A 15,103-nucleotide genomic window follows, 5' to 3' on the forward strand; every position below is an offset into this window, starting at 1 on the left:
AAATCTTCACTGTGATAATTGTGCTGCCTTTGAAGTCATTTTTTTATTTAAAAGAATTTTAGCTTTAGACTTTAAAACATTTTCTCCTATATCTATAGGTATTTGACTTTAGCATCAACTGTTTATTTCAATCTGACTCTATTTATGCTCTGTATTTATTCTTGTACACTTTGAAGTCGCTTTAAAAGGATGTCATTAATATAGTTACCTATATAAACAGGATTCAAGGTTTTTAAAACAGTTTATGTGATTATACAGAAAATAAAAAAAATATATACTAAAAATATAGTCAATTTCAATTTTAAAAAATTGGTAAAAAAAAAAACAAAAAAACTTTTCTCCACATTTTATTTATCCTGCATGTACATTTAACTGGGTTTAAGTATTCATAGCACCAAAATTACTAACACAAGCCTACTGTAAACATTACCTTAAAATATAAAAAAGTTTGGTGCAAAACCTGTTCAACACAAAATCAAATTTGATTTGATTTCCTTTAAAGGTTTACCTTTAAAGAAAAGGTCAACCTTAATAAAGACAAAGCAAACAAGGTCAATGAAACATATTTATATGAGAACTTAAGTCAACAGAAAAAGTCCACAAAAATCATTTCTCCAATGCTTTTTTCTATTTAAAACAGTCTGAACCATGAATTTAAGTGTTTACAAGTTTAAAATGCTCTATATACAGTTATACATCTTACAGTATGGAAGTTCATTTTTCAAACTCTATTTAAAAAAAGCTTATATAATCTACATGCTACACATTACAAAGCCACTTGTGAGTGTATCTGAATATAAAGTAATTTGAAGGCAGAAGCATCGCCCCGGGTCAGATTCCTYCATATTTAAAGAAAACATCAGCTTGAACAGGAACTGAGCCACTGTGCATCAATTTTCTGGAAAAACATGTTTTACTTGGAAGGGAAGTTAACTATGTATTTATTACATCACCCTGGGTTAGAATTAGTCTAACCCTTTCAGAAAGGCTAAGAATCAGTGGGTCTCTTTGCTTTTGGAGAGCAATGAGAATTCTTCCTTTTCCTGGTAGAGCTCTTCCCACTTCTTCCGCAGCTCCGCCTTTTCCTTCTCCAGCTCCTCTCTCTGTCGGATCAACTCGTCGGCTTCCTCCTGCTGGGCTTTCCTCAGCGACTCGATCGTCTCCCTCTCTGCAGCGGCTTCTCTGGCGCCAACTGTCTGCAGCTTTTCCAGCAGCTCCCGCTGCTGCTGCAGAGCCTGAGCCTCCTCCCTCTGCGTTCTTCTCAGAGCTTCAATCAGCTCCAGCTCCCGTTCAAAAACCCTGACCTCCACCTCTGGCTGCCTGGAGATCTTCAGTCCAGCTGAAGGGAAAGACGGTCTCACTGTAAAGCAGATGTGAACATATATTTATGATCGATAGTGAAGGAATATAAAACCGAAAGCTATAAAGGTGACCTACTATGCTTCCTTTAAGAGCTTAGAATACATCTATAAGCTATGCTAAACATGTTCACTGTGTTTTTTGCACAAAATCTTTCTTAAATTATGAGATTTTAGTCTGGTCAGTTCTGCCTACTTTGAGCCGTTTTAGGGCATCTTGTCACTTTAAATCCAAATAAGTTGCTGCTGGCTACGCCCAGTAATTTTCTAAAAAATTATTGCGAAAAACGATAATATTGTTTCAAGACCTTTTGACACTGATTTAATGAAAATGACGAAATAATGCATGTTATTTCCTGCCATAGATACATAGATATACTTTATTTTCAAATGAACACATAACACTGGAACTAATAAACTAAATAAACAAAACAACCAAAAACAAAAATAAAATGGATTCTCTGTCTCCATTACCAAAAAAACTTACTTGAATAAAAAAACTAAACAACATAAAGCCAAAGTGGAAATAAATACTCCATTCAACCTAAAGAGTGCAAATTATGAAGTCTGTATACTATATTGCCCTTCAGTATTGACTAGATTTAAATAGAGAAGATGGGCACATCCGACCACCTGATGCAATAGTTCACACTACACCATTTTTTTGCCCCTATTTTATGACAATCTTAGAACGTTGGCAGATCTAAGATTGTTGGTGATTTCGTAAACAATCATCCTGTAGTGGGATTTAGATCTAAATCAGGGGTTTTCCCCGATTGGGAGCGTTAACGCTGAATGTGACCAAAATCCAGCGGACATTGGAGCTGATATGTGGAAACAACATTAATGTTTATTCAACATTTTGTGCAAAGAATATAGAAATGACAAGAGGAGGAGTTGGAGCCAAATTGCTACCGCAGTTGATAAACCCGGTAACTTTTCAGCTGTTCTTCGTTAATGTGACATAAATAGGTTATAATGATGTTCATTCATTCAGGACTTTATGCTGAATCTAGTCACGTGCATCACGGGTAGATTCTAGTAAAGCATTGATTAATGCCTGGTTTTAAAATTAGTTAACTGGACTTGTAGCCATTATTTTGTGCCCATGTGGCTGGACATCACACCCGAACCCAATCGAACCGTTACACCTAGGATTTCTGTCGGTTAATGTGTCTCTCAGGTTTTGAAAATGGGCCGACAACTCGTGTAATGTGCGCTGAACATTAGACTAAGAAAATGAGAAAGGGAGGGTCAGTGGAGAGCACCAGAGCTGAGCCTTTTTCATTCAGCGTCATCAACAGAAAGAAAAAAGGCAGGAAGAGACGATAAAGCCGATAATTAAAATGAGGTCAATAGGTTTCATTTATTGTGCGATTAATTGATTTATCGTTTATCGCGACAGGCCTAGTTGCTAATCAAAATGACTGTAAACAGATGCGCAATTATACAACCGTATATCTTTGAAAAGCAGAAGAGGAACTTATTACACAACCAACAAAGCTGCAAGTGGTTTCTGGATGTCAAGTCCATAACAAAACACCTGTCCTTTCCAGCAGCCATTGTACAGCGCATACAGTGGTATAAAGCCAGCTAATCAAATGTGCTGGAACTCTGCTGGGGTTGCTAGGTAACAGTTGGATGCCCTGTGATTGTGACTTAACATTTGAGAGCTTTATGAAACGGCTCATTTAACAGACACTAAAAAAAAAAAAAAAAAAAAAAAAAMTTACTGCCAAAAATGATTAAGTGCTTGGAATGTGTTTTGGAAGCAGTTGAGAGCCAAATGGAAATACAAAACATGCAAAATATTAATTTTGAACAATGGGTTCCCTTTAAAAACCATAAACACTTTAAAAAGCTGCAATAGAGGCTTACCTGAAAGTTCGTGTTTTATTAACGGACTTTCGGTTGTTCCACCGTGGCCATTTGAGTCTGGTGACAACTGTTTGAGTGAGTTGGATCCCAGCTCAGAAAACACCTTCGGGTGTCTTTTCGACAGATGCCGGTGCAGATTACCGGTGCAGCCACTGTCGTAGCACTGCAGCTTCCTCATACAAATGCGACACTGAGCTGCTTCTGAACTCTCTAATCTCTCAAAGTGCCTCCAGATCACGCTCCTCCTGCGGTCTTTGGTCTGCGGTCTCTCAGAGGAGTTTTCACCTGCCTCTGAATGAAACGCGTCTTGCATCAAACCTTCTTGCAAAGAGTCGGGATTGTCGTTTATGATATGACTGCCATCAGGTTCAATAGAAGGGGTCATGACGTCAGAGCTGTCGTCCTCCACTCTAACTTCCACTGATAAAAAAAAAATTAAAAATACCAGTTATTATCGAGGCTTTAAATGCGGTTCTAAAGTCTCCGTGTCTAAAATAACTTTCCTACAGCCAGTAGCAGTAACTTGTCTGAATATGAGTGCAGCTGGTTTTAATCCAACAAACTAAGAATTGCTAAAACACCATTTATTACTGCAGCTATTATGATTTTCTACATAAAGGTGGGAAATGATCATTGGGACCAGAATCCCACTTGTCTTTGCCTCAAAACTATTCAGGAGTTGGGTCCAAAAGAAACATCAGAATTTCATTTTATGCAAATAAATGAACCATTCAGGACTGTGAGGTCTAGATTAGTGAGGAATAATCCATGCTCAGGGTAGAAATTTCCCTTTCAGGAAGTGGTTAAGTCTAAAAATTGAGATTCCATCCATCCATCCATCCATCCATCCATTTTCTTCCGCTTATCCGGGGTCGAGTCGCGGAGGCAGCAGCTTCAGAAGGGAGGCCCAGACTTCCCTCTCCCCAGCCACTTCTTCCAGCTCCTCCGGGGGAATCCCAAGGCGTTCCCAGGCCAGCCGAGAGACGTAATCCCTCCAGCGTGTCCTGGGTCTTCCCCGAGGCCTCCTCCCGGAGGGACGTGCCCGGAACACCTCACCAGGGAGGCGTCCAGGAGGCATCCTTACCAGATGCCCGAGCCACCTCAACTGGCTCCTCTCGACGTGGAGGAGCAGCGGCTCTACTCTGAGTCCCTCCCGGATGACCGAGCTTCTCACCCTATCTCTAAGGGAGAGCCCAGCCACCCTGCGGAGGAAACCCATTTCGGCCGCTTGTACCCGTGATCTCGTTCTTTCGGTCATGACCCAAAGCTCATGACCATAGATGAGGGTGGGAACGTAGATCGACCGGTAAATCGAGAGCCACGCTTTTTGGCTCAGCTCTCTCTTCACCACGACGGACCGGTACAGCGCCCGCTTCACAGTAGACGCTGCCCCAATCCGCCTGTCGATCTCCCGTTCCCTTCTTCCCTCATTCGTGAACAAGATCCCCAGATACTTAAACTCCTCCACTTGAGGCAGGACGACCCCCCTGACCCGGAGAAGGCACTCTACCCTTTTCCGGCATTCCGGTAATTGAGATTACTGAGTAAAAATTTAGACTCACCTTTGAAAGAAAAGTTTACCAAAAATAATAATAAGACAAGTTAGAGCAACAGACGCTCACCTGGAAACCATTTCTGTCCACTGTCCCACATGGTCCCCCCCGTTCCGTCAGCATTTGAATCCTGCAGAAGAAGAAAAGTTCTCTAGTGTAGCTTAGTGGCCCAAACTTTAAAATAACACTGCATGTATTTTGCTCAGCCTGGAAGAGATAAAACCTCTTAAACCTCTACATGCAGTTGCACCAATTAAGAATATTTAATCTCCCGTGGTTTAAGTTTTGTTTAGAATGCTTCTTTATGCAAGTTAAATTAATATATTTACACGTATATGAAGATTTTTCTGCTTTATCGCACTGTTATAATATTTATGTTTGCTAAATGCCAGAACAAAAAAGGGAGAAATTTTCTTTTACACCACAATCAGAGGCTTACATAAACTGAGATTCCTTTGTTTTTAAACAATATAGGAAAGCCCAGATGATGATGGATTTGTAAGCATCTGAGTTAAATAGACTTGAGCAGAAATATATATTTTTTTATCTGATCTCAAACAGGAGAAGCTTCAGCTAATTTAAAGTCAGACAGTGAGAAGAAAATATTTTCTTTTAACTGTAATTGTTTAAGTGGACGAATAGCTTACCTCTGCTTCTATTATTTTCTCAGCCAATCCTCCTTGTGGCATGCCTGGAAGGTTGTTTATCCCTGGAATAGTTTCATTCAGTGTGGTCATAATGTGAGATTCCCCATCATCCAAAACCAATTTTACTACACAGGAAGAGAAAAATAAACATCCTAAAGAAGCTCTGATGATGACAAGAGGCTATGCCGATAAAACTACACATGAAGAGAAGTGGTTTCATTGACCAAACGTACCTGGAGCCTGATGGGGCTCTGTTCCTATGTAGGATTCACGAGAGACACCGGCTACATTTACATCCTGTGAGGGCACAGCAGGGCGGTGGTTGGTGGACAGCAGCTCTGACAGCACCTTTGGGTGCCTCTTTACCAAGTGTCGACGAAGGTTGCTAATGCCGCCACTTTTGTGCAACTTCTTCATGCAAATGCGGCAGCGAGCGGCGTTCAAGTTATCCAAATGTTCAAACAGTCTCCAAATCAAGCTGCGCCTGCGTGACTGCTTGTTGGGAATGTGGCTAAGATCATCTTCGTGTATTAGATGAGCTAGCGAGCCTCGTGGCGACGTCTCATAGAGGCCACTGACAGCAGTGCTGGGATCAGAATCATTCTGGGTGGTCCTGGTGTTGGATTCGTCGTCGTCCACTGACACTACAACTACAAAACAAAAAAGTGTTTTCTTAAAAAAAGATTTTTGTCTCTAAAAGCATAAGGCATCATGTCTGGCTTCCTTGCTGTATTTCTTAAGCGTCATTTATAAGGCTACTTCTATTTATTTCTAAAGAATCAAAAAGCAGAGGTGGTAGTGTCAATTTTCCTGCTGCCAATACCGGGATGTACTTTATTCCATCCCAAAAACATAAACAAAGACTGGAGGAAGCACCAGGAATATAAATAATATCCATATATCAAAAGAAGTTCAAATACAGAATGTAAACTAGTTTTATTCCCATAATTAAAGACACTATTTCACCCCTAAAATACATCTTCACTTAAATGCTCCACATAAGACTAAAGTTTAGCATTGTTTATATTCAGAACTAGCTTTAAGCTAACCTGCAGCAGCTATGAATAAAGTAAGGTTTCATTTGCATAAAAGTGAACTTCAGCTGAATGACAATGAAAAACAAAAAGTGGCCTAAAACTGAGCCGTGGGAGACTCCATTTAAAATCTTATGAAAACTGGGCGTATATCCATCCACACAATCACAACATGTTGTATTTGAAAGGTGACTGCAAAGTTTATAAATCAGATGATCCACACTGTTTTAAGAATCCAAACAACAACAGATTACATGCAGTCAGTGATGAAACAAATAGACAAACTAATAACAGGAAATAATCAGGAAGGTATACCAGAGATGATCTGTTCATCGTCTATTTCCATATGTTGGTGGTCGTGGCTGGCGGAAGCTTCGTGGTCTCTTTCCATTCCTCTGTAGACCTGTGTGGGGTGTTTGAGGCGCAGATGTCTTAGCATCGGAGTGGTGGAACCGTGCTCCTTTTTATGAAGGTAACGATTACACAGCACACACTGCACCGACCCTTCGTCTATATCTGTAAAAAAGCTCCACACCACGCTTCTCTTACGGTATGTGTCCAGCTTTACCTTTCGGGGTCCCATACCACACGGTACCGATGACCCAGTTTGGTCTAAAACCAATATTTGACCGTTGGCTGATCTTCGTTAGCTGTCATGCTAAGTTAGCCGAACTGACTCAGACTGCGTTCTTTTTTCCAGCTCTTCTTCTACTACTACTATTCATGGCTGCGCTGGCGCCACCAGCTGGACAGAATGGTGCATTTTTGATATATTCAACCTCCAAAGCCCTGTATCGTGTATTTTATGGACAAACATTTAGCGTTTTGTGTACTACATGGTCGACTATTATTTAAAATAATTGAGCTGGCATATAAAGGGCTAAAGTCTTGAAAATGAATATATTGTCCAAGTGATTTATGAGAAAAAGGTAAAACAAAAAATAACGATGTATGATGATATTTTTGATGCTTTTATGTATAAATTTTACTGGTGAATGTTTATAATGGAAGGTTACACATCGTCCTCCCTATCGGGAGGACTGAAGTATCTTAATATCGAAGTAGGCAACATAAACAATCTTTTTTAAGTTTAAAGTTAAAAGTTCCAAGCTTGCTAGCTGTCCGTTTTGTCAAAAAAGCTTGATAACGGCATGGCCTACATAGAGATGACTATACTTTACATTTTCTTTTATGTTACATTTATTCTATACAAAGGCTATTATAATATTATAAGTCGACATACGTCAACTTATGAAGTCCTGATACAAAAAGGCAGAATGAGCAACATTCCTATCGAACAAACCAGAAACAGGAAAAATGCAAAGAAGAAAATACATTTAATAGATGATATATTTAGCACCAAGCTAAACTCTCAAGATACTGCAACCTGTTTTAATTTGTTTTGTTATACAAGAGAAATGATACACACTCGGGTCAGAAAATGGCCTTTAAATTAAAGCAATTATATTTATTAAAAGAAAAATATCTGTCACACAGAATAACAGTACAGTTTATCAACTCTGAAGCAGCAAATTAGTGCCCAAAATGCCATATTAGTTAAAACAAGATTAAATCTAAAAAAAAAAATTAAAAAATAAGATATATAAATATTACAGCATCAAAACAGAAATTCACAGGCTGAAAGACAATGAACAAACATGTCAAACTTTCTCCAGGGAACAATAAATAAATACAAAAGTTTATTATAAATGTTGAAGTCACATTTGCAGCAAGCTGGCTGGTGCAAGCACTAAATCGTTTAGTAAACAGGTGGCATTTTATCAGTGTGAAGACAAAGAAAAGTTGCTGACAAGGTGATTAAAAAGATAAATCAGCTGGAATGCGTTTTTGGCAGTGATGGGTTCAGCAGAAACATTTTATAAAGAAATTAATGTAAACTACAGCCCTGCTGAGAAAATGAGATGTAACAAATATATTAAGATCTACGCTAGCAGATCAAAAAAAAATTGGACAGTTTAAATAACATCAAATACTCTTTAACTTCCCCTGATTCCCATTTAACTGGAGCTTTGACTGTAACAAAGAGGCAGCTGTATGTGGCGGATTGGACCCACTCGTTTTAATTTAGAATCGGACACTTGGTTTTTTTAAAAAGTGTAAACTTTATCTTTAAAATAAGTTGTAAATGTTTGAATCTCCAGGTAAACCTAACAGGTAAATGTTATGGCTTCATTCTTTGCGTCAGTTTTGATAGATAAAAAGATTCTAGGCGGATTTTTCACGAGTTATTTAAGAAAATCCAAATTATTACCAAAACACATTTCATCTATGTTACAACAATAACTATAGTTTTCATCTAAATGTAGGACATTTCTTTTAAAATAATGGAAATGGTAAAGAAAAAACCTCTGGGTTATTTATAGCGAGCCACTCGAAACAAACATTCAAACATACCTGGTCGCTTTCAGGGGGCCGTCGCTACAAATGAGATATTTATGTTCTCTACATAGCTTATTTTACTCAGTCCCTGGTATATTTGCCACGGCGTGTTGTAACAGGAAAATAATAATAATCTGGTTAGGTTACCTGTAGCAATCAATAATGTAAATCATTTTGACCATTTCTAATGTAAGAAAGCCAACAATAAACCAACAGCAATAAGTCAATAATATTCTAAATTTTTTGTCAATAAACATTTTGCCAATAACATAATAGATGATCACACTGAAATATAGTAATATCTGCAGCTGATATTATTTAATAACACAACTATAAATCAGATTATTTGAAACTTTGGTGTTCTGCTTATCAAGTATCAGTAACTTTTATATTTAAGTATTTATTAAGGAAACACATTGGGATGCACTTTCTATGTAATGAGAGATAACTTTAAACTTTCTTGATAATCTCCACTTCATTTTCTTAGATATTTGAATTTTTGATTTAATATTTGGAGGAATATTTCTTTTCACATTATTGGATAAATGTTCTTTGTTCAAATACTTCCTTATACTGTTTGTAAATTATTATGTTTATAGCTTTGTTACATTTAAAATGTTCAAAATTGTAAAGTTATTTTATCAGTATGTTTTGCTACATTATTTACTTTAACCAAAATGACTAGCGCTAAAATCAAACAAAACTAAATGTAAACGTCAAACAGCATTATTATTTCTGTTCTGATCTTATTTAACTATCAGAGGTAAATTATGAAAAGCACCTTATTAGTGAAATTATCCTCTTGCTTTCATATTTAAACCTAAAGTAAACTCTGGTGAATACAATAGTGACCTACAAGTAGTGATATAACCAATGTTTAGGCAAACAATAATTTAGATTTTAAGTACAAAACGGTTCAACTTGTCTCAATTTAAATACAAAACTTGAGTGAAAATATTTCACTGCTGACTTTGTTGCACAAATTAAGCACATACATTATTCTGTAACATGCAAATACCAAGTATTAAATGTTGTTGTCGTGACTTACTGACACAAAACCATTTACAAACCGAGAAAAAGTACATTCCTTACTTCTCAACTTCAAAATGAGCCAGATGAAGACAGCATCTACAGGATTATTGGCACACGTTTGTCACCAGGCTGTCTGTATTTCCACTGGTCCGAACCCAAATAATAAGGCTGTAGTTTACTAATGGAGTACATTTGGAGTACTCTCCTTCCTCCAGGCGCACAATGCAGCTGTGTCTGTGTCGGCTAAATATTAATCTGCAAAACCTGAGAGGAAGTGAACATGAAAGTAGTCGTGTGTGTGTGTGTGTGTGTGTGTGAGAGAGACGTAAACGGCCAGAGCAGCTGAATCACAGAGAGACGTTCAGAGTCCCGTTCTGTCACGCACGTAGTTTCTGCACTCAGTGAATGTTTTGGTTCAGTTTTTGTTTCTCTGCAGCGCCTCGCACAGGTTGTGGTTGGGGTCCGGCTCCTGACTCATGATCTCCACGCAGACCCACTCCCCGCTGCTGCTGGACTGTTTGACCGCCTCCACCACCGTCTGCACGTACAGGCCGTCTTCGAAGGTTGGCGCCGAGGCAACTGGACCTTGTGACCACAAGCGCCGCTCTTCGTGAGCCTGGAAGGACTGCCTCAGCGCCTTCACCATGGCGCTCAGCCCCTGCCGGTGAGGGCGGGGCGTCTCTTTCGCCTCCGGTCCAACGCCACCGCCGTCAGCCAGCAGCAGCTCTTCGCATTTGCTCCCATTGCGTTGGCCATACAGCTCGGTTCCCCTGGCGACCAGCCTGCCAGCAGATCCGACGATCATAACCTCGTGCACGAACGACCCCGGCATGTTGAAGTTCAAGGTGATGGTGCAGCACAGGCCCGAGGATCCGGTTCCACCCATCAACATTTGGAAGAAACAAAAGTCGTCGCTGGTGACGCGGCGGATGCCTCGTATCAGGTTGTTCTGTTGCACAAAGGTCCGCAGTAAGCCGTGCACGCGGTGAGCTCTGGTTCCCGTGAGGTAACTCAGCAGGTCGATGATGGCGGACCCGACGATGTGCAACCCGCCACCGCCCATCAGCTCCTCGCAGGTCCAGCCGTACGACTGGTCCAGGAGGCTCGGGCCGTATACCCGCACGTCACACACCTGGATGTCCCCGACGTAGCCCTCCACCAGCAGCTGTCGCATAGCCACAAAGGCCGGCAGGAAGCGCAGGGTGTTACCCATCATGCTCAGCAGCTGAGGGTAGTATCTGGCTGCAGTCACCATCTTGAAAGAGTCGACAGCGGTTGCAGCTTTCTCACACACGACATTCTTACCGATACCTGTAAGACAGCGGAAACAGATGGAAAAACTCAGCTAAAACTCAACTATTAAACTCACAGCAGGGCTAGGCAACGAGACTTGGAAATAAAAACTGATTATTTTCACTTCATATCCGAGTTCAAGTTATTATTTTTCTAAAAAAGAAATTACAAATGACAGAAAATATTATAAAGAATTTGTTTTCATCATCCCTTCTGTGAGTTGTTAAGAAACAGTATTAGGGTAAGGATGCCAAAATGCTTGTTTAATTTCAAGAATACAGCCAGAACGTCTTAAAATTACAAGGAAAGGTTGTTTATATGAGGGAAAAAAAAGCTTCTACAGTTATTGAGATCTAACAAAACTAGTCAAGTTTTTCTTCAAAATAAACTCGGTTGTCTGCACAATCATTTCAAAGTCCTGCTATTTAATGCTGATGCGTTTAAAGATCAAATTATAACTTCAAAAGATGCTCAACATTCCTCATTTTAATTATTTATTTAGTCAAAATTCTCATAAAATTAATACTGCATTCTCCTAATATTATGACGTTTTTCTGGCAACATGGGTATGGGTATATTTTCATATTATTTTGACTTTATTGTCATACGACTGTATTCTTGTAATTTTAAAAAACAAATCTTAGCCTGGTCCTAATATTCTGTCATAGAGTTGGCCTGAATTCAAAGTCCAAATAAACAGAAGCTCTGAAGCACGTATGTCAAACAACTTTGGTTGTGCAATGATACATTTGAAAAGATCCTAATTTTCCAAAAATTAAATCTTCAATAAACAAAAATTCAATTAAACGATAAAATCAATCACCCAGCCTGAAAACGCAAAAATAAATGTAACACTTGTAGGTTTTGCAAACATCTTCACCCCATTGTGACCACTGCTGGGAGTAGCAAAGTCTACAGTAACTGTAACTGGAACAAAGTAAGAGGCATTTTAACAGACTGACTGCTTCAGCTGGTCCAGCCTGCCCTTTCACATGCCACACACCAGGTGTGTTCTGCATGCAGAGATGTTCGATAAGCAGCGTGTCAGATCTCCTCTTGAAGGCTTCCCTGCTGTAGACAAGTCCTTCAGCAGGAAAACATTCAGGAAGTTGCAACCAAAACAGGAAACTGAGCTCAACCCTGAAGAATTCCAACAGATGCTTTACACCGACGCCCCTCCGGTACAGTAATGTTAGGATTACTTCTAAGAGTTTAAAAAAAATACCAGATCAGCTCCTCCAATAGCCCTCAGGGGAAATGTTACGGTTCGTGCAAATATTTTCTGAGGGAAGTCTCCTCTGCCACACCCAGTGAGATCACAATCAACGGAAACACCTTCAGATTATGCTTTTAGAACAAAAGAAAGTTAGTTTAATCAGAATTAAAATCTAAATAGCAGTGAAGGTATTTTAAAAAGCTTACCCAGTGCTTTGACTGCAATCTGTCTCGTCATTGAGGGGGGAATGTAGATGCACACCAGATCGACGTCTTGGTGCAGGAGGACGTCGTCGGATCGGCTGGTGTGAAACGGGATGCCGAGTTCCTTTGCCAAGCAGCAAGCTTCCTCTTCGCTTCGTCCCCAAAGCGCATGGACTTCAAAGCCCTCAGCTTGCAGCAGCGGGACCAGCACTCGGGCTGTGCTCCCGGTGCCAAAAACACCAACTCCTGGCAACATGGCCCTGTCGCTTGGCGTTACTTTACACGTGGACCACAGCCATCCATTCCAGTTTCTCAAGTGCAGAGCTGCTATTTTTTGGGAAAGTTAGAGGAAGTTACCTGTGAAAACGAATAAATGGATCTTTAAGGATCAACGCTAAACATTTCTGTAACTAAACAGCAGGCTCGCCTACGGTCTCCTATCAGAAAGCCCTTAAAATGTCCTGACACATTCTTCACAATGCTCTGCACCCATCAGATATATATAGTATCACAAGGAGGCCTGTCACGATAACTTTTACTGGACAATAAATTGTCCCAAATGTTATTGTTGGTTTGAGACCATTTACAAGTAATAGCAAAAATAATGCACGGACACATTCTCAAATATCAAACTTTTAATTTTAATGAACATTTAGCACTGGAACTGGAAGACATTTTAAATATCCAAAATAAATAAACAAAACAACAGAAACAACAAATAAAATTAATTAGGAAGTATGTGTAAACAAAACCGTCCTTCAAAAAATCCAGTCATCCAGTTTTTGGTAGGAAGACAGAAAAGAGAAAAACAACAAATCATGCAAATGGAAATTATTGAGCTTGTTTTAATTTATTATGCAACTATCTGATTTATTAGTTTTTGGACAAGTCTAATCATACGCATAAAAGCACAGATAATTGGAGTCATTTAAAAGCTATTTTAATCCTCCTTCAGTTGAGAAAGGAGCCTTTACTCATGCAGTGTGCTGCAGGTTTATGCTAGTAAATTATGAGCGGCTATTTACTGCATGTGTGCAAACAGATGAGATCACACCATGATCCCAGGCGAACAAAGGCTGTGTGGGTGAGCACCTGTGCACCTGCATTACCAGTGAAACCAGAAGTAAACTCTCCCCACTCATGAAGCAGGAACAAGGGAAACCGTCACTTATCGCACTGCTTATCAGCAGGTCAAGGCTTTTTCACTTAATGTCACCATGAGAATCTACTGAAGCTGCGTCCAGTCAGGTGGACTGATGATAAACCAGATCAGGGAAAAGTTTATTAATCAGAATCAGACCTTACTGGCGCGTATGCGTGACATTAAAACAGATGCAACAAACAAGTATCACCATTATAAGGAGTATTTGATAAAGGCGAAGAGCTAACCACACAGAGAGACAATTGATAACCATGTCAGCTAGCGCATCCAGCTAGCCACACAAACAGATGCACAGAGAACTCCCAAAACTCGCGATAAACATTCAACTCCACATGCTTAACAGCATAATTTAAATGTATCACTGGTTCTTTAAAGTCATACACTTAATATGGCATAAGAACACGAACAGATGTCACAGAGTACCTACCGGTGGGTCATCGTCCGCAGCAGCGATAGGTTGAGCCGGGGCGCTGCCCATTTGCTAATCACGGTAACTTCAGTAGCAACGGTTGGGCGGAACCGGAAATACTGTCAACGGAAATTTTATTGTTGAAAAACACCGAATACGGATTTAAATACGAGATTTACGCCAGATGAAAATGTTTTGAAAGCGTATTTTGTGTGGTTAAACGAACACAGCTCTTTATCTTACGAAATTTAGCAAATGTTCTGTAAAAGGTGGCAAAGAGTCCCACTGAACTTAATGCCGTTTGCGACTGAACATGCTCAATCAACCGGTTCTTTTTTACGGGAACGTTCATGTATGGTTTTCGTTTATGAATCTTTGCATCAAATAGTAACAAAATCCTACATATAATCGAATTAAAAAGAGAGTCAGAGAATTAAAAAAAACATTAAACATTTTAACAATACAAACATAATTTGGGCAGTGTCAGTTTAGAGAACTTGTGAAAAAAGTTAACGAAAATGCAACAGATCACACGATTAAGATATAAAAGAAAATGTTCTGCACATATAAAGCTCACAATGAATAGCCAGCTCTTTTGTTATTATTGAGTGTTATTTTGTTGATTGTTGATAAATAGTTTACAGATTTATAAAGATGCCAACATTTTAATGTTTTTATTTCTATTAAAAACGAATCGTTCATTTTAGACATATACTTAAGAAAAATAGTTCTTCTCTAAAATAATGTTTTCTTTAAGATTTGAAGCAAAATTTATCCAAGCAAAAAAAAAAAAAATACAGAAAAGATATCACATAGATTGAAACTTTGATATTGAAATAGATAACTTTTTTTTAACCTTCATCCAGTTAAACAATATTTGGACAGGTTTTCCGTATTGTATTTTCTTAATAACACTAA

General features: G+C 39.2%; 2 protein-coding genes across 4 annotated transcripts; both read right to left on the bottom strand.

The window, feature by feature from the left end:
• Positions 1-552: 552 nt before the first annotated feature.
• Positions 553-7,198, bottom strand: LOC103462547 (uncharacterized). Of its 3 annotated transcripts, XM_008405419.2 has the most exons (7): positions 7,039-7,196; positions 6,786-6,873; positions 5,670-6,086; positions 5,437-5,561; positions 4,859-4,919; positions 3,237-3,656; positions 553-1,360 (listed from the first exon to the last, which is right to left on the bottom strand). In XM_008405419.2, exons 1-7 carry the CDS (start codon positions 7,051-7,053, stop codon positions 996-998), a joined length of 1,491 nt encoding a protein of 496 aa, XP_008403641.1. In that variant the 5' UTR covers positions 7,054-7,196; the 3' UTR covers positions 553-995. The 3 variants fall into 3 exon arrangements, with proteins under 3 accessions (XP_008403641.1, XP_017159284.1, XP_008403640.1); XM_017303795.1 differs by having other exon boundaries at positions 5,437-5,498; positions 6,786-7,198; XM_008405418.2 differs by having other exon boundaries at positions 6,786-7,196.
• Positions 7,199-7,912: 714 nt separating this feature from the next.
• On the bottom strand, positions 7,913-14,584 carry gfod2 (glucose-fructose oxidoreductase domain containing 2). Its single transcript, XM_008405421.2, has 3 exons — positions 14,204-14,584; positions 12,618-12,971; positions 7,913-11,213 (listed from the first exon to the last, which is right to left on the bottom strand). Exons 2-3 carry the CDS (start codon positions 12,868-12,870, stop codon positions 10,318-10,320), a joined length of 1,149 nt encoding a protein of 382 aa, XP_008403643.1. The 5' UTR covers positions 12,871-12,971; positions 14,204-14,584; the 3' UTR covers positions 7,913-10,317.
• Between the last annotated feature and the right edge of the window lie 519 nt (positions 14,585-15,103).

The sequence above is a fragment of the Poecilia reticulata genome, linkage group LG3, assembly GCF_000633615.1.
Source record: "Poecilia reticulata strain Guanapo linkage group LG3, Guppy_female_1.0+MT, whole genome shotgun sequence".
NCBI lineage: Eukaryota > Metazoa > Chordata > Actinopteri > Cyprinodontiformes > Poeciliidae > Poecilia > Poecilia reticulata.